Source organism: Phyllobates terribilis, unplaced genomic scaffold (genome assembly GCF_046119375.1).
Source record: "Phyllobates terribilis strain yellow unplaced genomic scaffold, ASM4611937v1 Scaffold_2__4_contigs__length_985480577, whole genome shotgun sequence".
In the NCBI taxonomy this organism is placed as follows: Eukaryota; Metazoa; Chordata; class Amphibia; order Anura; family Dendrobatidae; genus Phyllobates; species Phyllobates terribilis.
In genome coordinates this window covers 824734730-824758233 of record NW_027362762.1, presented here as the reverse complement: position 1 = coordinate 824758233, position 23504 = coordinate 824734730, and the positions used below count along the sequence as shown (strand labels likewise).

At 47.4% G+C, this 23504-nt stretch overlaps 1 protein-coding gene across 1 annotated transcript in view; it reads right to left on the bottom strand.

The window, feature by feature from the left end:
- Window positions 1-4161: 4161 nt before the first annotated feature.
- Window positions 4162-23504, bottom strand: part of TLCD2 (TLC domain containing 2) — a 45795-nt gene continuing 26452 nt past the window's right edge. The window contains exon 4 of the mRNA XM_073667721.1: window positions 4162-4994. Coding sequence (XP_073523822.1) covers window positions 4617-4994 — 378 coding nt within the window. The 3' untranslated portion in view covers window positions 4162-4616. The remainder of the gene's footprint in view (window positions 4995-23504) is intronic.

Sequence of the window (23504 nt, the reverse complement as noted above, 5' to 3'; positions counted from 1 at the left end):
CATTGTGACCGTTGCACCCACAATCAGCAGAATTATAAATGTGCTTGAAGAAGTATGCGGGTCAGTTTTACAATGGAATATATTAAGAATATACTACATGGCTATGTTTTGCAGAAAGAGTTCTGTAAATTTGTAAGTACTTAGAGACTTAATTGAAAGAAAACAACTCCTTTAATCTATCCTGGTTGCAGTTTTATAAAAAAGGCACTGAGAAAAAGCCCTTAAAGGGGTTGTTCCCTTTCAATTAAGTTTTTACTCCAGCTGCAGTTTGTTGTAAAACAACAAACCACACTGGACTCGCCTTCCCCGGGTCCACTGGTGAGTTTCCACTGGTGCCTAACATTGGCTGTCAAAGTGAAGTCAGCAATGCAGCCAATCAGTGAGGGCAGTGTCCAGTGTAAACAGAGCGCCCTCTTCAGGGCAGCCGAGCTCACACATTGGCTGCCCCACTGTCAACATGATGTCAGCAACGCAGCAAATGCCAGCCGCCTGCCAGTGTACCCGGGGAAGGTGAATACAATGTGGATTGTTTTACAACAAACTGCAGCTGGAGTAAAAATGTAATTGAAGGGGAACAACCCCCTTTAAGGGCTGATTCGCAGTGCCTCCTCAGTATGGAACCCTACAGGATTAGGTCAGATGCCATGCTTACCGAAATATTCTCCCCTAGGAGGAATGCTTCTAAGGGAGGAAAAAAAAACTTAAAATGTGCAGCACCTTCTGTGCATAAGAATGTGGTTTATCACAATCCCTTTCTGATATGACAAGGACGCCCTTAATCCTTTCCCCAACAATTTGAGTCAGAGGGCTCCAAAAGGATCAGAGATCAGTGGCTTCTCTTCCCCAAAGCTTAGGGAAAACCTGTCTAGCTCCTATCGTCTGCACAGGCTGTCACCCCATCATCTAACAGGAACCATAGTCAAAGGATTGGCTTCCACAGCCCTATAGTGGAATGACTATTGAAAATATATATGGAAAGCCCATAGTATGAAATGACGTAATAATGCAGCTGTGTGCATGAGGCCCTATTTTTATTCCACTGATTGAGACTTGGAACTTCACAGACGATTTTTGATCAAAGCTGAAACCACAGCACCCACTGCAAACCCACAGTCTGTAATGGTTCTCCTAAAAATGAGTAAGACTGTGAATATAATGTAGTTCTGAGCTAAAATGCAGACTATAACTTAGGAGTACTACCACAAGAGATATAAATCTATATGATGGATAAATAACGAATTTACAAGAAATATATATATATATACATATATATACATACATACATAACCTACATAAAAGCATATATACAAGCTTCAGGGACTGAGATGTGAGGATCTTTATAAGTTGGAATTGCATAATAACCTCCCCCCACACCTACTGTCTCCTTCCCCACCATCCTGTAGAATGTAAGCCCGCAAGGGCTGTAAGTGATATCTGTATTTTGTATGTAACCCCTTCTCATGTACAGCATGGAATCAATGGTGCTATATAAATAAATAATAATAAGGCCCTGATAGGTCTACTATTGTTCTGTTGGCCTGGATATTACATGGTTGTAATTGTTTGTTGTGGTTTCTGTTGATTATCCACAAAATTCTTAATAAAGCTTGAATTAAAAAAAAAAAAGAAGGTATATATACTGTGGTAGATCGCTCACTCAGCTGCATACGGAGGTAGACACAGGTACGCTGTCTCTTTAAATCTTTTGTTGGTTTATTATAGTGTGGCATAAACCACAGTCCATTAAAATAAACACAGCCCGCTGGGCAAAACAGGAAAAACAAAGCAAAAATGGTAACACAAAGAACACAGTCCTTGTAGTAGCAGGGATCCGCCTGCTGAGAGTTCAGCAACTCCACATGGTTCAGGAACAAAACACAAGTTCCCTTTGGAGCTAGCTTTTCCAGACAGGGAACTCTGAATGCCTCAGCTGGCCAAGTATTTAAACCCCCCAGACCACACCCTGAGGTGGAGATATGGTGAATGGCCTCCCGCCCTTCACAAAAACCATTCACTTTTACAAATGGACTTAACCCCTCTCAACAAATAACATGCTGGAGGAAACTTTGTGGTTTTAGTTCACTGATGCTTATTGCCTCAGGGAAACATATCTCCCCTCCAGCACTTTACCAATGACTTTGTCACAATACATACAAACATATGATGCTCAAAATTACAATATTTAAAAGGGGTTATCCACTACTGGGACAACACCTTCTCAATCACCATAGTTCCACCATGAAAAAAAAATAGCCTTCATACTCACCTCCGTTCCAACGACGCTGACGCCTGTTCTCTCTCATGTCACATAACTTAAAGCCCTGCAGCCAATCAGTGGCCGTTTCCCTCTCACTTCCATTGGACAATCCTGACATCCAGAAGAAGTCAGAGAACAACAGCACAGTCCCATCTTCCAGGAGTCAGTTTCCTCCAAAGGAAGTGAGAGTGAAGGTCGCAGATAGTCACGTGTGCCCCAGAAGAGGAGGTGCCGACAATCAGTGGAATAGTGCCAACATCGGAGTACAGCTGCTATTATTTTACATGGGGAAACTATGGTGACTGAGAAGGGGTTGTCTGTGTAGTGGACAACCCCTTTAATGGTCCAATCATAAAATATTCATCTTTTTCTGATTCTGAATGCCATTTTGAAAATGATTATAATGTTAATGCAGAAGTCATGTTACATCAAGTGTGAGTAAATTGTTACTTTGATTTATTTTAACTCTTAAAATGTTTAAATATTTCTAGCTTTGAAGGGGTCATCCCACAAAGACCACCCAACGCCCCACCCCCCAGTCTATATGTTTAATTAGAGAATATGGACAGTATACTGTAGCTAAACTGCAGAGCTGCTACTAGCCATGCTATAGGACAGTGGGGTTTACTGATGCCATTGTCTACCCCACCAAGATGGATGTAGCCATTCAGTGACGGCACAAGCAAACATGTTAACTATTCTGGTGATTGCATGTCTTATTTAAAGCAATTTGCTTCTTACATTGTGATCTGACCGATCCTGGCACTAAATAGCTCTTCCTCTAGCAATAAGTGCAAGGATGAAAATGTAGCGTATCCGTATAGGATTTTCTAAAGTTAGAACTTCAGCATCTTCTATTCCAGCCATATACCCACTCAACTAAAGGAAAGCATTTACCTAAAGAAGCCAGCAGGCCTTGGCTGCTTCATTTCACTGTTCATTGGAAAATCTTTCAAGGAAGCTAAAAGCAGAAGAGACGCCAAGGAAAAACTGGTGAGGTAGCAATGCGAGAGGGAAGAACCTTTGGCACATGCACTCGCAAATACTGTTCTCTCGTAATTCTACAACCTACAGTATGTAAGACGTGGATTCTCTCTGGTCGAGATTGAAATCCAGAGCACCACTGAGAGGTAGATTCTACAAGATGTGGCCATCTGTATATTTTTCTTTTCTTTTTTTAAGCTTCTAGTCAACAAAATGTTCCTCAACACTTGCTGCATTGCGGCTCTTATCAGATTGATGGGGCCAGCTGAAGTTGGCACCTTCATTCTAAGAATCAGTTGGGGTCTGGGTGGTCTGACCTCCAGTGAACAAGCTGGAGGTCACATATCGAGTGACATGCCATTACTCATTGAGATGGGAATGTCCCTTCAAACTAGATGTCCCGTGATTAGAATAATAGGTCTAATTTATATATCCAGGAACAGCGCCACTTTTCGACTTGGGCTGCATCTGGTATTGCAGCAGTGAAATTAAACTGAACAAAACTTTCTACAAATCTTAAATGTACCTATTTTTCTAATCTCAAGCAACCCCTTAATATGCATACAAGTTACAATACTGAGACATTTAGGTCTCCAACCTATATACTATAGACTTATATCGCTAGTTAGTAATTAGCTTGATCAGTTCTGATTTTCCGCTGAATAGCTACAACTTGCTCACACATCAGTATTTGTATGCCAAAACCAAGAGTGTCTCCAAAACACAAAACAGGAGTCAATCTCTCAATTATAGTTTTTCTCTGTAATTTCCACTGATCTAAAATACCGACGTGTGAACGATGCCTTAATGTGGGATTCCTGGTAATATATTTACCAGTGCTGCTGCTGTGTTCCGCATATACGGCTGATCATGGCACATTTCATGCTTCTGTTACAGAAGAAATACAATCGGCTGAAATCTAAGTTCCCTTCTCCTTTAATATGTATACCGAATGGGCTCTGACAAGTCATGTTTCCCATCCATTGCATTAATTTTTTATGAGCGTCTTGCAAAAATAAGGATGTCTGGTAATTGTTGTAGCTATAATGGATACCTAATTGCATGTGTTTAGAGGCATGGAACGAGAGGGAGGGCGAACCTGGAACGAGAGGGAGGGCGAACCTGGATCAAAAAGTGACTTCACTTTAAACCAGGATGTCAGTAAATGTACAAAGCACTAGACAGTCTTTCTTTTGGTCTCCTCAGTAGAGCAGTAGTGCAATGATGTTACCTGAAAGATTTGGAAAAAAAAAAATTCTCCAGTTCTGGATTGTTGTGGAGGTCACGAGCAGCTTAGATCTTACAGAAGTCCATAAATTGTGCGCAGTATCTTGGCCCAAAGTTCTTCCTGAATCCCCAGAACAAGTCCTTCTTGTCATTTGTCCTTCTCACTTGGGATGTCACGAGCTGACTTAAGGAAATCACTTCTCAAGAGACGGTAAAAAAGGACTATATTCATCAGAGTCATAATAGCCATCCCAACACTGCCGATGGTATAAATGAGCAGAGGAATGTTCTCTCGGTTTAACACCAACCACCGAGTCATCCAAGCCAAAGTGCTGATGCGGAAGATGACGTACGTCCCCAAGTTCAGTAGGCTGTTCAGCCTATAGACTGTGGTTTTTACTAGGTTGGCCATAAGCAGAACTTGCCTCAGATGCAGGAAGATGGAGTTAATTTCCACTAGCAGGGCCACCACTGCAAATCCCACATACCGATGGAGGAGCATAGATATACCGAAGCAAGTGACAACCTGCAGGGGAAGGGGAAACACTGGTAAGAGAGGGTCAAATATCACACTTTAATTTCACTTATTTAGTCAAACAAAAAGTGCTCTGTTCATTTTAAAGGAATCCCAAACCTAGAAATGATAAATGTAGTCAAGGAATATTGTTGTCCTTTTGTTTGTTTTGGGGTCCTGCAGAAAATGCTGCAGTCTATCAGTCATCCTTGTAGAACTCCGGTAGAGAACACAATGGGGTAATCTCTTGCTGATCGGTTTCCATCTTTGGTTGGCTGAAAGTTAGTGGGATCTAGAGAAGAGGCCTGGCTTAATCTTTTAAAGGGTAATTTGCCACTTAATCTGAGAGCAGTATAAAAAGGGGCAGAGACTCTGATTCCAGTGTTGTGTCACTTACTGGGCTGCTTGCTGCTGTTTTGATAAAATCACTGCTGAGCTCTGTATAACCCCGCCCACACCACTGATTGGCAGCTCTCTATGTACACTGTGCATAGGCAGAAAGCTGTCAATCAGTGGTGGGGGCGGCATTACACAAAGCTCATGAATATGGAGGACTACATGGCAGCAGGTTTGCTAGCCCTCTAGTGATAATCTCCTGCTGATAAAACAGTGATTTTATCAAAGTGACACCAAGCGATGTCAGTAAGTACCACATCACTAAAGTTGTAATCTCCGGTTCTACATTAAGCTAGTCTCAGATTAGGTGGCAAAAACCTGGTGACAGATTTCCTGTTTGAAAAGGTTGTACGTTTTTTTGTGGCATTTCTGTTTTTCTTTAAAGTAAAGCAAATCTATAATCGGTATTGCCAATTCATTCAGAAAATATAAAAGCATGAATGTTTTGTGGTTTGTATTACATGGCTTATATTTCAATTACAATCTGGTTAACTACAGATGCAATATCTTTATTTTAAAGGGGTATTTTTACAAAAGTTGCCCAAGAATAGGAAATATTGTAAACTATAATCAACCAATATTTTCCTCTTGGATATCCCAATACTCTAGTGTTCGTCACTGGTCTTGCAGCACATGCCACACATCAGTAACATTGCCACTGCAGCCAACACTGGCCTCAGATGTGATTCCTGCATGTGACATTATTGTTGCAGTATTGCTGAGGACCACATAGTGGCAGCAAACTCAATGGGCAAGTGATGGTTATTTCTTTACAGGGAAACTATATACCTTATATACTCGAGTATAAGCCGGGTTTTCAGCACATTTTTGTGCTGAAAAAGCCCCCCTCGGCTTATACTCGGGTATATACTCGAATATATAGAAATTCTGTTGTTGGATAGTAGGGGGGCGGGGGTGCGTCGGCGGAGAGGGGCACACGCAGTAGCCGGCTGCTGCAGCTACCATGTGTGCCCACTGCTAAAGAGAAATTAATATTCCCTCTTCTCCACTCCCATGGGCGTGGAGAAGAATGAATATTCATTCTCTTTAGTAGCGGGCACAGAGGAGTGCTGAGCCGCAGCTCCTGCTGACAGTGCCCGCTATTACAGAGAATGCATATTCACTCTTCTCCATGCCCATAGTCCCGGCGTGGAGAGGAGTTAATATGCTGGCAGCTCACATCAGCATCTGAGAGCGCATGGCAGTGACGCGGTGCTCAGATGCAGACATGAGCTGCTGTAGCAGAACAGGACGCAGCGCTGGAGCAGAGGTAAGGAAGGGGAGTATAAGTGTTTATTTTTTTATGTGTGCAGTGATGGGGCCATACATCCCAGGATTGGGGATGAGGGGGCCATACATACCAGGATTGGGGATGGGGGGGCCATGCATACCAGGATTGGGGATGGGGGGGCCATGCATACCAGGACTGGGGATGAGGGGTGCCATGCATACCAGGATTGGGGGATGAGGAGGCCATGCATACCAGGATTGGGGGATGAGGGGGCCATGCATACCAGGATTGGGGGATGAGGGGGCCATGCATACCAGGATTGGGGGGATGAGGAGACCATGCATACCAGGATTGGGGGGATGAGGAGACCATGCATACCAGGATTGGGGGGATGAGGAGACCATGCATACCAGGATTGGGGGATGAGGAGACCATGCATACCAGGATTGAGGGATGAGGAGGCCATGCATACCAGGATTGGGGGATGAGGAGGCCATGCATACCAGGATTGGGGGATGAGGAGGCCATGCATACCAGGATTGGGGATGAGTGGGCAATACTTACCAGGATGGGGAAATTTACCAGTAGCTGCTGCATTTCCCACCCTAGACTTGTAATCGAGTCAATAAGCTTTCCCAGTTTTTTGTGGTAAAATTAGGTACCTCGGCTTATACTCGAGTATATACGGTATCTTTGTACAGTGTTAGCCAGTAGATAGAAAAATATTTAGATTTGAGAGTTCTCAGTGGTTGATACCTTTTAATGGCTAACTGAAAAGAGGTAACAAATTGCAAGCTTTCGGGACTACTCAGGTCTCTTCATCAGGCATAGTATAACATGAAATCTGAAGAGTCACATATTTATACACAACAGGACACATGAATAATGCAATAGATGAGACAAGTGACGTAAATCAGAACTAGGAGTATGGGACAGGGATAAACAGTTGTGGCCGTAAATATTGGAGCAGTTTATAGATAAGGAGTGTGAAAGTTTTATTGTTCTGTGATTGAAGTCTGGTCGAGTTTTGTGATGACCCCACAGGTCCGAGGAGCACATTCCTTAGTTGATGCTTTACAACTTTCCGCATTCTCAAACTACATTTGGAAAGTAGACAACAGCACACTCAATTACTGCCAATTATTGGGCTTAGCAGCTCGAGCAGTCTGCATGCTGCTAAGCTCACTGATTGGCTGCAGCAGTCAATGCAGCAGCCTGTAAATAATCACCGAGAGCAGTGTCTGAAAGGCAGCGCTGTAGCAGGGGTCAGTACGTAAAGATCGGTTTATTATTCTAAACAAGAATAAGCAAATATAATTTTTTATATGTAACCTAAAGTGAAAACCTTTTTAATATTGAATTAAAAAACAATAACAAACACCCCCCCCCCAAAAAAAACATACAAATCAAATATCTTCCAGTATAGTACTAGAAGACTGGGTAATAGACACCCAGGATCCATTTATTCATGCAAGGAGTAGAGGCCACACCATCCGGTTCTATCCCACATAAGAGCATATAGCATAAATTGCTAAAAAATAATTAATGCTAGTCATGTTAGTAAGGTGTCAAAACTCACAATGCATGGCAGCGTGCACGTATGTGACCAGTGTGCACGTATGTGGTCAGTGTATAGTCATACCCGTCAGAGTGGCCATGCTGACCACTGCCAAAAGCAATACAATGGGCATGTAAGCATCAGATCTAGTCCATGAAGCAATGGAAGATAGTGGCCTGGTTTCATTATGTGGACGGCTGTGTACATGTGAATCTGGTGAAGAGATGGCACAATGTACTACGGAAAGAAGACAAGCTGGTGGAGGCACTGTGATGCTCCAGACAATACTCTGCTGAGAAATAAGATATTCATGTAGATGTTATTTTGACAAGCATGATCAACCTAAACATTGCTGCAGACCTAGAACACCTCTTCATGACAATGCTATTCCCTAATGTCAGTGACCTCTTTCAGCAGAATAATGTGCCCTGCTACACAGCAGAAATTCAGGAATGGTGTGAAGAACATGACAAAGTTCATTGCGTTGATTTGGCCTCCAAACTTCCAAGATCTCAATCTAATCAAGCATCTGTGGGATGTGCTTGGAAAACAAGCCCAATCCTACTGGAGATAGAACCTCACAACTTGCAGAACCTAAAGGATCAGCCGCCAAATATGAAGGGTTGCTTTTACAGATCTTGTAGAATCCAAGCCGTGAAGGGTCTGAGGTGTTCTGATGGCACGAGGGGTGATTTAATGTTATTCTCGATTATGTTTCCATTTGTTCAATATTTGTGTCATGCTGGTGACTCACATGGTTGGTAAGCGCCATCCTACTTACTGTGTACACCGCTCTGCTCCTCCCAGTGCCATACCATCTCGCCGAGCTGCAATACTTCCAGCACTGCTATATTCACCTGTTTCTGGAGAGTCTCCACCCGGCTATAGAGAGGTGCGGCCAGACTCTGCAGGAATTTAAAACCACTGTGTGCTGCAGAGTTTTGCTTCCCTGGCCTACCCCTGCCAGCAGTGGATATATTAGGCAACTCCTCCCTCCGTACCTTGCCTAAGCTTAGGTTCGAGCTGCAGTCTGTTACTAGGTTCCAATTAAGGTGCATTATTGTATTGGCTCTCCTGTTACCGACCAGGCTTGTTTTCTCGTTTAGTCTGACTTCTCCGCTCCTGACCTTGGCTTTGTATTTTGAACCTGTGCTGCCTGCCCCAACCTCAGACTGTCTAACAATACGGGGGTGCTTCGTATTTGGAGTGGTACTTGGTGATTACCCTAACAGCCCAAGCCTATCCGCCCCAAAGGATCTAGTGAATACCAAGCAGTCACTTAGTTACGCCTCTCCAGGGTAAGCCCGGCCAGTGGCCCAATGGGTTCACACCCACCGTCGTCACAGTTTGCATATCATGGACTTTCAAAACTCCACAACTTTTCCTTCTTGGTGTTGCAATTTCAATGTCAAGGAGTGTATGTGTACATCATTCTATGTAATGGCTCTTGCACAGTACAAACATAGTCTTTATAATTTTCTTCAGACTATGCTGAGATATCTTGTAAAGATTCTGAAGATGACACATCCTGCTCCGAATCCTGTAAAGTTCAGTGTTGACGAGTTTACCTTGTGTGAACCGATTCATCAACCCGTTTAACAACCTCTGCATCTCACATAGCTTAAATAATGCCAATTGTGTGTGTGCATGTGGGGCAGCCATGTATTTGGCGAAGTGAACAGGAATGTTACCATCAAAACACTTACTGAAAGTAAAACAGCAAATGTCCTGGCAGATTGCATACACAGAATAGTGTCCCAGTTATGTGCCATCACTTGTTTTTGCAAATTAAAAAAACTCTTTCAAAAAGGAAACTGTTCCTACTCTATATACCTCCGCAGCCTGGCAGATCATAGGAAAAGTATAAAAAGCTTTTAATCGCTTCCATGCCTTACACACACTAATTGGCACACAACAGTCCACTGGGCATGTCCTGACTATACAAGCCAGCTGATTAATCCGCAACTTGGCCAGTACTCCCTTTTACGTGGAAGATATCCCCTATATAACCACACTTGGCTTGAAATCTCCTGCTCGCACTGTGCAACACAGAAAGGCACATGGACATGGTCTACTTCATTTTGGTGCATGTTTCAAATAGGCGTATGCAGCCGAAAAGGATGTCTGACGGAGAACAGTGACTCCGTCTGTATCATTATTGTCATTGTCCCAGTCAGCACAAATGTCCTAATCCCATTTACTATGGCTTCAGATATAAGCCCCTACAAAGCTAGTAATCTTAGACTAAAATCGCTCTGTGAACATAGCCTAAGTACTTTGCTGTTTTGATTTGTAGAGCACTCCCCACTTGTTCATTAAAGTTTTCTCTGCAGACTGCATGGTCATCCAGTCCCCATCATGGCGATGGATAGAGCCAAGTGATCCGAGACATCAGTTATTGGCCTGTATTTTCAGTACTTTTAATAGGGGCTGCTCGTGGACATAACTAGGAGAGGAGTACAGTGAAGTGCTTGGAATAGAATGTAGTGAACAAGGGCCGACGCTTTACAAATTATGGGTATTTTTGGGTTAGTGAGCTGTCCGGCTACTCAACCAACACCACACTGACCCAATGATACCCACTATGCCCATGCACACCAATGATTGGATATACAGACCGAATGTTCATATGAAAAAAAAAAAATACAGCATATGAACTGGTCTGACTTACGGACTAAGCTAGTGCATGTAAATACCAGGCAGCTCCTGCGCTTGTCCGCTATGCTGCACATTCGCGGATATGACTAACACAACTTTTAGTATGGCTATCTGAACTTGGCCTAAAACAGCCGCACTGATCTGCTAATAACATTACATGAGTAAGCGACTTATACTGATGTCATATCTTCTGCATATTTAGAAAAATTATACAAGTGGCCAAGTATGAATGATCTGATTCCGTTATATTCTTATGATGGTGGGCATATATGTGTCACCCTGGCCTGGATGCCACAAAATGTAATAAAGCTGTGTCTGAGAGCAAGGAGGTGGTTCTCTAGTCAGGGGAACATTAGCATGCAGTACCTCCTGTCTCAGGCCAGTAGGGGGAGCAGGCACCCCCTATAAAAGCTGGTGCTGGGGGCAGGGTTAGAGAGAGCTGGACGACCTGTCTCAGGATTCAGGTCCCAGAGCAGAGAGGGACAGTTGTATTGCACCCTAAGAGGACGTGTGGCAGGAGGATAGCCACAAGCCAGAGACAAGAGGCGAAGAGAGCCTGTCTTGGCAGATAATGGACTTAATCTACCAGACTTTGGTGTCTGAGGCTGGGAGGATTCCACATCCCCCAGCAGATAACCAGTACGCAGGGGACTGTATATTCCTTGGCCTAAGAAGCCTGGAGGCCCTGCCACAACCGAAGGGACCTGCAAAGCCGTACAAGGCTGGGAGCAGAAAGGAACCCACGTCGCAGGCCATACAGGCGAGAATACACGGAGAGCTCAGAAACGTGGGCTGTTACCCTATAACGAGGAGATAGCCAGAAGGAGCGCAGAAAGCACGGTAGGCCTACACTCTCACCCTGACCAGGGCCAATTTCCCGGTTGCTCTCAGACATCCAGGTCCCCTCCTAGCTGGGACTGTTTGTGGGTCAGTTTACCTGTTCTAGTAAAGACCCTGGACTGCAACCTGTTGTCTGCGTGCTCCTTGCTCCTCCAGCACTATCAGCACTGGGACTCTCACTACCATCACTCCCAACATCCATTATACTGCCCTGGGGCCGCACTCTTCCCGTGGGGAGTCACACTACCCTAGCTGCACACCTCATCAGCCCCAGCGGTCTGCATGCAGCGGCGGTTCCTAATAACCGCAATCCACGGGTGGCATAGTTGGACATAATCATCAGCACATAACGGACTACCACTGGCCTGACCACCCTGAGCCACGGAACCGGGTTGCCACTACTACTCCCATCGTTCCCCTACTGCCCGGCTCCGAGTGCCCCAAGGCCCAGGGTGCGAGTCAACAGGATTTCGTGCCCGCAACCACTGGGTACTGCGTGCCTTCAAAAGACTGTCATACCTGCCGTGGTGAAGGTTCCCGCCATCCGGAGCCGTTTCCCGCCATCTTCAGTCGGTTCCCGCCATCTTCAGCTGTTTTCCCGCCATCTGAAGTCGTTTTCCCGCCGTCGGACGCCATCTTCAGGACGACGCGCGGAAAGAAGAGGGGCGTGGATGCCGAAAGCGCGCGAGACCTGAAGCTCCGCCCCTCGCTGACGTCACCAGGACGCGACGCAAGGTCCTCGTCCAGAGCAGCAGCAGCGGAGCCGTGGCCTACAGAAGAGGATCGTCAGAAGGTAGGCCACGCTTAACTAGGGGGGAAGAAGACGGCGCCCACTACCACCAACGCAGCTGCAGCAGCGGTGATGCCCTTTTCCCTGCCCTACATCCCTGGAGCGGCCTGGCTGCCCAAGTACTCAGGGGAGCCCCATGCCCTAACTGACTTTAAGGAAAGGCTGTACAGTTTGTTCCAAGTCTACCCCCTGACAGAGGAACAGAAGATTAGCATATTAACAGGGCAGTTAACTGGTGCAGCCCAAAGGGAGGTAAAATCATGGCCCACTGAGGAGAAAAGGACCGTGAAGGGTATTCTGGCCCGGCTGCGGGGTACCTTTGACACACGTACCTCCGCTGAAATTAAAATGAGGTTCTATGGATGTAAGCAGCGGGCACAGGACAGCATCAGAGACTATGCCCTAAATTTGCAGGAAGCCTTGAGGACCATCCAACAAGCTGACCCTGGCAGCGTGCAGGAAACGGATAAGCTACTAACAGAACAGTTTATAGAAGGTCTGCTGTCTAGCGCCCACAGGACCCAGCTGCGCCTCATGTTCTTTCAGAACCCTGATCTGACTTTTGCCCAATTCAAGGACAGGGCCATAAGAGTGCTCCGTGAATCTTCAACAAGAGGCGCTATAAACCCCCGGCGCCCTGCTCTCACCTACCACCAGGAGGCGGCGCCCTCCTCTATGGACTCCGTGGGGGCTGATGCACAGGCCCTGAACCAAGCCCCGTCAAAAGATCTGCACCACCAAGTCCAGGAGCTGACCAGGAGCGTCGCGGCGTTGACCAGGACCGTCCAGGCGTTACAAGTGGACCCGTCAAAACCCATCGAGCTGGCTTCAAGTCCGGAGGATGTCCCGTGGCGTCGACAGAGGAGGATCCCGTCGTTCCGAGGGAGGCCCACAGACCGCTACGCAGAGGATGGACAGCCCATTTGCCGCCGATGCAACCAGCCCGGACACATTTCCAGGTACTGTAATTTAAACGGGTCCAACCTGGGGCAGAGGGCCAACCCCCAGGCATAAGATCACCAGGCCCTTATAATTGGCGCGATAAGTACGTTGGGGGGCGCCCGGTTTTACCCGTGGTGCTGGACGGTATCCCCATGAGCGCCTTGCTGGATACTGGGTCGCAAGTAACCACTATCCCTTATGTACTTTTTAAGCAGTATTGGACTGATGCTGATATCACACGGTATCCAGACAGTAACTTGAGCATCATCGCCAGTAATGGCTTACCCGTGCCGCAGATGGGGTTCAAGGAGATGACCATTAAAATTGGTAAAGTTGAACTACCGGCACAGGGAGTAATTATTGTGGACATTGACCGTCGTGAAAGTCACCCTAAAATAACTGTGGGTACTAACGTGATTGAAAATGGTCTTTCAGAGGTAATTGTAATCTTACAACAGGTGGCGGTGAATGCTAGTTCCAGCCAACAGAGAGTCCTCAACAAGGAGATAAAAGCCCTGATGAGACGGCAGCAGGTAGAACTGTCTGGTGGTGAGATCGGTAGCGTAAGACTGAGTGACCCATTCCCCATTTCCATGCCTCCCAAAAGTGAAATGATGATCTGGTGTCGGACTGCAATCGGGTTGAGAGGTAGAGACTACCAAGCCATGGTAGAACCCGTGTACTCAGACAGCAGGCCCACCATTTTGACAGCCCGGGGGGTGGTTGATGTCCGTCATGGGAGGGTGCCCGTCCGCATCCTCAACATTGGGGAGAGGGAGGTACACTTACCCAGGTACGCTACACTCGCCAAGCTGTTTGTGGTCGAACACAAAGCTATCAGGGCCGTGGAACCCTTGCCTCCATCTCCTCAGGCGGAGGGTAATGGCTCCCAGAAACAATAGGAGGACTGGTGCCAGAAACTCCATGTGGGTGCTGACTCCACTCCCCTGCACCAAAAACAAGGAGTCTATCGGGTGGTACAGGAGTACGAGAGAATCTTTAGTAAGCACCCGCTAGACTTCGGCAGAGTAAAAGGGATAGAACACCACATCCCCACAGGGAGCCACCCACCGATAAAAGAAAGACACCGACCTGTACCCCCTGCACATTATCAGAACGCAAAGGGCATGCTAAGAGAAATGAAAGATAGAGATAGCTGTAGCCCCTGGGCAGCCCCCTTGGTTCTGGTAAAAAAGAAAGACGGCACCATGAGAATGTGCGTGGACTATAGACAAATCAACCGTATCACCCACAAAGACGCATATCCGCTGCCTAGAATAGAGGAGTCTTTAGCCGCACTAAAATCAGCTAACTTCTTTTCTACTTTGGACCTTACTAGCGGGTACTGGCAGGTTCCTGTAGCAGAGGCTGACAAGGAGAAGACCGCCTTCACCACCCCGATGGGACTGAGTGAGTTCAACTGTATGCCCTTCGGGCTCTGCAAAGCACCAGGGACCTTCCAGAGGCTGATGGAATGCTGTCTAGGGCACCGAAACTTCGAGACGGTCCTCCTTTACCTGGACGACGTGATAGTCTATTCGAAGACCTACGAGGACCACCTAAAGCACCTGGCCGAGGTGTTCGAAGCCCTGGCAGGCTATGGCCTGAAGGTGAAACCATCGAAGTGTCACCTGTTGAAACCAAAGGTCCAGTACCTAGGGCACATGGTAAGCGCGGAAGGAGTAGCCCCCGACCCTGACAAGGTCACGGCAATCAAGAGCTGGCCAAGCCCCTCAAATATCAAAGAGGTGAGACAGTTTCTCGGGTTGGTAGGCTACTACCGAAGGTTCATCCCCGGGTTCACTAAGATGGCAGCTCCTATGCAGGACCTCCTGATCGGACAGTCTAAGTCCCGAAGTCAAAAGCCACCCTTCAAGTGGGATAAACCGGAAGAGGAGTCCTTCCGCCAGCTAAAGATGGCCCTCACGGGGGATGAGATCCTGGCCTACCCTGATTATGGCCAGCCTTTTATTCTCCACACGGACGCCAGTAATGTGGGACTGGGAGCCGTACTGTCCCAAAACCAACAGGGCAGAGAACGGGTGATCGCATACGCCAGCCGGAAGCTGAGGCCCACCGAGAGGAACCCGAAGAATTACAGCTCCTTCAAGCTAGAATTCTTGGCGGTGGTGTGGGCCGTGACGGAACGCTTCAAGCATTACCTGGCCTCCGCAAAGTTCACCGTGTACACGGACAACAACCCGTTGACACACCTGGACAATGCAAGACTGGGTGCCCTGGAACAGCGGTGGATGGCCCGTCTCTCCAACTATGACTTCGTGATCAAGTACCGGGCAGGCAAAACCAATGCCAACGCTGACGCCCTATCGAGGATGCCTCACTTACCTGAAGGTGACGAAGACCCAGAAGAGCTGCAGGAGGTAGAACTCCCCGCGTTTCACCGGTATGGAGCCGCTCAATACTCCCACCGCGTGAAGGAGGAGGATCTAACAACCGTGATGATCAATCCCCTACCTCACCACAGCTGGGCCGAGACCCAAGATAGTGACCCTGCAATCCGCCTGGTGAAAGATCTGCTGACCCGGGAAGACGCCCGCTTAGATCCAGATGCCCCAGAGGAAGCCAAGCAGCTATGGAAAGAGAAGAGCAAGCTGTTCCTCTACGAAGGTAAGTTGTGCAGAAGGATTGTCAACCACTGGACGCACGAGCTGACCTGGCAAGTCGTGGTTCCAAGGCGGGATGCAGCTATGGTCCTGGGGGCTTACCATGACAGAGCGGGGCACTTCGGTTGGAAGAAACTGGAGTTTCTGCTAAGAGGACGGTTCTTTTGGGTCGGCATGAGAGGAGCTGTAGAAAAATGGTGCAGAGACTGTGGCCCTTGTCACCTAAGGAGGAAGGACCGTGCCAGCCAGAAGATACCCTTGAGGCCCATCGTCACCACGCAGCCTCTTGAGCTGGTAGCTCTGGACCACGTCAAATTGGCTCCAAGCCGGTCAGGATACATCTACACCCTGACAATCGTGGACCACTATTCCCGTTTTCTAGTGGTGGTCCCGGTGAAAGATTTGACAGCCCAAACGGCGGCCAGAGCCTTCCAGCAATACGTCTGCCGTCCACACGGGTATCTGGAACAGGTCCTGACAGACCAGGGTCCAGCGTTCGAGGCTGAAATCTTCCAGGAGTTCTGCAACCTCTATGGCTGTAAGAAGATTCGGACAACGCCTTACCATCCACAAACCAACGGGATGTGCGAGAAGATGAACAATATAGTTATCGATCTCCTGAAGACGTTGCCCCTGGAGGAACGCAGCCTGTGGCCAGAAAAACTGCCGGACCTGATAGACCTATACAACAATATCCCGGTGAATGCTACAAACTGCACCCCGGCTTACCTGATGCGAGCTAGACCCGGTAAGCTGCCCGTAGACCTGGAGATGGGAGTCCTAACACCTGAGGACACCTCCCCGGATGCAGACTGGGATACGGAAAGGCAACTGCAGTACAAGAAGGTACAGGAGAGTGTGGAGAGGAGCCTGGCCCAGGTGAGAGAAAGGCAAGAAAGACTCTTCAACCAACACGCCCCTGCTGGTCCCCTAGAACCTGGTGAGCAAGTCCTGAAGCGGAAGAGAAGGCTACACAAGTTGGACGACCAGTGGGAAAGGGAACCCTACACCGTACTGCAGTCTGATCACGACAACCCGAAGGTGTGCGTGATCACCAAGGACGGAGGAGAAACCACTAGCACCGTCTCCAGAGACCACCTCAAAAGATGCCCCGAGCAACTCCGTAGTGCAGAAGAGGATCAGAGTGACCTTGAACCCGCAGAGGACAAGGAAGAAATGATCAGCACCGTTCTCGGAGAGTTCCCTCAGTCCTGGACTCGCATAAATGATGCCATAGTGGTACCCGTCCTGCATTTTCTGCAACCGACTGAGCAACAACCTGTACCAGAGCCGGAAGGTGAAGAAGAGCAAGCAGCTCCAGAGGCAGAAGAGCCTGTACCAGCAGCCCAGGAGAGTCAACCCTCTGCTGACAGTGAGCCTGCCATGCCTGCGGTAAGCCAAAGGACCCACAGACAGCTGCCTGCCCTACCTGTACACCCAGCTGGTAGCTGTACCCCTAACGCTAGTGGGGAAAGCCAGGTTGGTCCACCACCAGACAGTGGGTTAAGGAGGTCAACCAGGAGCACAAAGGGACAGATACCCGCTCGCTGGAGAATATAGGGTGCACTAAAATTGTAAATAACCCTGTTACCAAATGTTGAAATGTTTGCCAAGTTACATGCATGTTTGGTAATTCTGTGTTTCAGTTTCTTGCAGTTACCGTAAGGACTCAAAGGTTATGGACTTTTTATAACCGGGACCTTGTATGGACTGCGTTCGGAGCCTAGCCCAGGAATGAACTAAGACTGTAAAGGACTTGGGGTAGGACAGACCCCCACCTGGTTAAGGCTCCCCGTTGTATTGGTGATATGGACACCCGGTCACAGGCCACACTGTGACCTTAAGAACTCAAGCTGTGCGTCGTCTGTCTGTTAATGTTTTATGGTTATGCATGTTATTCTTTATTTACTGTTTAGTCCCGGAGTACTAAATTTTGCTAGGGGGGAATGTGTCACCCTGGCCTGGATGCCACAAAATGTAATAAAGCTGTGTCTGAGAGCAAGGGGGAGGTTCTCTAGTCAGGGGAACATTAGCATGCAGTACCTCAGGCCAGTAGGGGGAGCAGGCTGCCCCTATAAAAGCTGGTGCTGGGGGCAGGGTTAGAGAGAGCTGGACAACCTGCCTCAGGACTCAGGTCCCAGAGCAGAGAGGGACAGTTGTATTGCACCTAAGAGGAAGTGTGGCAGTAGGAGAGCCACAAGCCAGAGACTAGAGGCGAAGAGAGCCTGTCTTGGCAGATAATGGACTTAATCTACCAGACTTTGGTGTCTGAGGCTGGGAGGATTCCACATCCCCCAGCAGATATACAGTCCCCTGCGGACTGGTTATTCCTTGGCCTAAGAAGCCTGGAGGCCCTGCCACAACAGAAGGGACAAGCAAAGCCGTACAAGGCTGGGAGCAGAAAGGAACCCACGTCGCAGGCTATACAGGCGAGAATACACGGAAAGCTCGGAAACGTGGGCTGTTACCCTATAACGAGGAGATAGCCAGAAGGAGCACAGAAAGCACGGTAGGCCTACACCCTCACCCTGACCAGGGCCAATTTCCCCGTTGCTCTCAGACATCCAGGTCCCCTCCTAGCTGGGACTGTTTGTGGGTCAGTTTACCTGTTCTAGTAAAGACCCTGGACTGCAACCTGTTGTCTGCATGCTCCTTGCTCCTCCAGCACTATCAGCACTGGGACTCTCACTACCATCACTCCCAACATCCATTATACTGCCCTGGGGCCACACTCTTCCCGTGGGGAGTCACACTACCCTAGCTGCACACCTCATCAGCCCCAGCGGTCTGCATGCAGCGGTGGTTCCTAATAACCGCAATCCACGGGTGGCGTAGTCGGACTTAATCATCAGCACATAACGGACTACCACTGGCCTGACCACCCTGAGCCACGGAACCGGGTTGCCACTACTACTCCCATCGTTCCCCTACTGCCCGGATCCGAGTGCCCGACGGCCAAGGGGGCGAGTCATATATGCCATCAAAGTTAAAAAAAATACATAAATAACTTACTAACCCAAATTAGAAGTTGATCTCACTCCCTGCACAGAACAATGACTTAAAGGGGTTTTCACTTGAAGAAAAGTTCATTTTAATTAATAGATCTTGGAATGATAATAATTTCCACAACTGAATGTACGAGGGGCATTCATTAAAGATTTCCCCTGACCCACTTCTATTTACCACAATTTGCAACTCAGAACTGATAATGGTCTTGATTTTACAGGTACTGAAGTGGTGTGAGATTTGATATGGACCCAGTGAAATACAGAGCAGTCATCAAGTTCCTCTGCTTGAAAGGCCGCACACCAAAGGAGACATTCGATGACTCTGATTTCCGAAGTCACAACGTGGCTTTTGAAGCTACCTGTCAACTTCTACAAGCGAGGTGGTTACAGTTGCTTAACCCCTTTAAAGCCCATGACGTATTACTACGCGTCTGCGCCCTGGGCTTTAAGAGCCTGACCCGTATTAATACGTCGTTGCGATCGCGCGCACACAGGCTGTGCGGGCGTGATCGCCGCCGGGTGTCAGCTGACTGTCACAGCTGACACCGGGTGCTATGTGCAGGGATCGGTCCTGCACCGCTCCCGGCACATTAACCCCTGCAATGCTGCGATCGAAGTCGATCGTAGCATTGCTGTGGCAATGGGAGGTGATCGCAATACTCACCTCCTCTTCCGACCTCCAGCGCTGTCTGCCGTGGCTTCCCGGATGTTGCCATGACGACCCGATGTCATCATGACAACATCTGGGTCACCAGACAGCAGGAAGATGTTTTGGTCATGCGCAGTGCATAACCAAAATATCTTCTCCCTGTGCAGCGCTGACAGCCTGCATAGCACAAGAATGGTGCAGCATTCCTGTGCTATACAGGCGATCAGAATAAAAAAAGTGAAAGTCCCATAGTGGGACAAAGAATAAAAAAAAAAAAAAAAAAAAAGTGTCAGAAAGTGAAAAAGAAAATAATTTTTTTTTTTTTTTTTACAAATATAAAAAAAAAAATCCACCAAAAATAAAAATATAATGTACCCATCAATAAATATTATTATGAAAAAAACAAAAACAATAAAAGTACATATATTTGGTATCGCCGCGTCTGGAACGACCTGACCTATAAAACGGTTCCACTAGTTAACCTCTTTAGTAAACACGGTAAAAAAAAAAAAAAAAAGAAGCAAAAAACAATGCTTTATCATCATACCGCCAAAGAAAAAAGGGAATAACGCGCGATCAAAAAGACAAATATAAATAAAAATGGTACCGCTGAAAACGTCATCTTATCCCGCAAAAAACAAGCCATACAGCTCCATCATCCGAAAAATAAAAAAGTTATAGCTCTCAGAATAAAGCGATGCAAAAAAAATTTTTTCTACAAAATAGCTTTTATTGTGTAAAAGCGGCAAAATATAAAAAAAACTATATAAATGTGGTACCGCTGTAAACGTACTGACCTGAAGAATAAAGCTACCACACGCGGAACAGCATAAAAAAAGCCCCATAAAAATAATTCTGGAATTGCAGTTTTTTGTTTATTCTGCCTCCCAAATATCGGAATAGAAAGCGATAAAAAAATGTCAAAATACAAAAGCACAGGCAACAGACGCGCCCCCTGGGCCGTGGGGCACCCGGAGCCGGGCCGGTAGATGCTGGAGGTTGTAGTCACTGTGGCGGTGACCCGGTCCGTGACCCAGGGCGGTCAATCCAAGGGAAATTTATATGTAAAAGTGTTTAATGTCCGACTACGCCACCTGTGGAGTGCGGCTAAAGGGGCCGCCGCTGCGGAACAGTCCTCTGAAGCTGGTGGTTTGGCAGCACGGGTGGTATAACTCCCCACAGGAAGAGTGTAGCTTCAGGGCAGTGTGTGTGGATGATGGTGGTTGTGCAGGGTGTCGCGGTGCAGAAATAACCACAGAGTCCGTACAGTGCAGTCCCAGGGTCTTTACTGACGACACTTTAAACAGGCCTGGACTGGAGTACTGGCTAGTGATAAGAGCCCGGTCAGTCTGGGAGCAAGCATAGAGTCCTCCTGGACAGGTGGAGTTGTAGGCCTGCCGTTCTTACTATACTCTTTGGCTATTCTGCTTGTAGCTGTGTTGTAGCCCACGTCCCTGAGTGTAACGTGCTGTGCTCACCCGTATGGCTGGCAGCTCGGGCCTTGTGGATGCCTCGCTCCTCCTTGGCGGTACTGGTCCCTCGGTGCTGCTGAGCCTCCGGGCGTCTGATGGGGGGCCAGAAGACCTGCAATCTCCTGCCCTACGGTATCTGCTGCTGGGTCTGCAGTGCCCCACAGCCTCGGACTCCGGTGTCCGGTTCTCTGTGTATTCTGGCTAGGACGAGCTATCTCCAGCTCCAGTCCCTAGCTCCTCACTCCTTGATGTCCTAAACTCAACTCCTCTCACTAAGCTGAACTAACCCCGCCTCCAGATCCAGTTGTCAAGGGCAGGATCCTCCCCTTGCTGATCTGGAGCCAGGATGTGTTGCATGTGTTATGTTCCTGACCAGGAAACCCCTGCTTGCCTCCAGACATGGCATTACCCCTTTAGAGCGAAGCAATACCACTGTGGCAACCAGACCCTCTGGGGTGCCACACAACCAGCACTGCAGCGACTCAGTCAGATCAAAAAATGTTACGTGCCTGAAAATGGCACCATTAAAAACGTCAACTCATCAATCAAAAAACAAGCCGTCACATGACTCGGCCAAAATATGGAAAAATTATAGCTCTCAAAATATGGCGATGCAAAAACTAGATTTTACAAAAAAATGCGTCTTTTAGTGTGTGACAGCTGTCAATCATAAAAACCCCATATGAATCTGGTATCACTGTAATCGCGCCGACCCAAAGAATAAAGTCGTCTAATCACTTATACCGCACGAGGAAAGGCGTAAAAAATAAACTCTCGGGTTAGGTTTAAGGTTGAGCTAGGGTTAGGGTTGGGGTTAGGGTTGGGCTAGGGTTAGGGTTGAGGTTGGGCTAGGGTTAGAGTTAGGGTTGGGCTAGGGTTAGAGTTAGGGTTAGGGTTGGGCTAGGGTTAGGGATTTTTATCAAAAGTAAAAAAAAAAAAAAGATGACGATATGGCGACTAGTGTTGAGAGCAAGTGTTCACTACTTGAGTTTGCATCGGGTGCTCGGGTATGCACTGAGTATCGCGGGTGCTCGAGTGACATGCTCGTGTCTCCGCCCCATATGCTTCGTGGCCAAAAAACTTCGCGGGGATTGCCTGCCATGCACGAGCGATCCCCGCATGTTTTTTTTTTGGGTGTCTAATAACCGTGAAACATGCATGTCACTCAAGCACGCGTGATACATGGTGCATACCTGAGTACCCGATGCAAACTCAAGTAGCGAGCACTTGCACTCAAGACTAATGACAACTTATTCAATATGATGACCTAATGTTATCAAATTCTGTGTCGTACCTCTGGGTTCAAAATGTTCACTATACCCCTTGATAAAATCCTTGAGGGGTGTAGTTTCCAAAATGGGGTCACGTGTGGGGGGTTTCCACTATTTAGGCACATCAGGGGCTCTCCAAACGTGACATGGCGTCCGCTCTCGATTCCAGCCAATTTTGCGTTCAAAAAGTCACACAGTGCTCCTTCCCTTCTGAACTCTGCCTTGAGCCCAAACACTGTATTTTCCCCACATATGGGGTATTGGCGTACTCAGGAGAAATTGCACAAAAGTTTTTGGGGTCCATTTTCTCCTCTTACCCTTGTGAAAATAAAAAAATTGGGGCTAAAACATAATTTTTGTGGAAAAAGTTTGATTTTTTTATTTCCACGGCTCCATGTTATAAACTTCTGTGAAGCACTTGGGGGTTCAGGGTGCTCACCACACATCTAGATAAGTTCCCTGAGGGGTCTAGTTTCCAAAATGGTGTCACTTGTGGGGGGTTTCCACTGTTTAGGCACATCAGGGGCACATCCGCTAATTATTCAAGCAAATTTTACATTCAAAAAGTCAAATGGTGCTCCTTCCCTTCCGAACCCTGCCGTGTGCCCAAACAGTGGTTTTCCCTATATATGGGGTTTCTGCTTACTCTGCAGAAATTGCACAACAAACTGCATGGTGCAATTTCTCCTGTTACCTTTACGAAAATGCAAAATTGGGGGCTGAAAAACATTTTTGTGGGAAAAATGTGAAAATTGTATTTTTACGGCTCAATGTTATAAACTTCTGTGAAGCACCTGGGTGTTCAAGTTACTCACCACAAATCTAGATAAGTTCCCTGAGTGCTCTAGTTTCCAAAATGGTGTCACTTGTGGGGGGTTTCCACTGTTTAGGCACATCAGGGGCTCTCTAAATGCAACATGGCATCCGCTAATTATTCAAGCAAATTTTACATTCAAAAAGTCAAATGGCGCTCCTTCCCTTCTGAGCCCTGCCGTGCGCCCAAACAGTGTTTTTTCCCCACATATGGGGTATCTGTGTGCTCAGGGGAAATTGCAAAACAAATTTTGGGGTCCATTTTTTCCT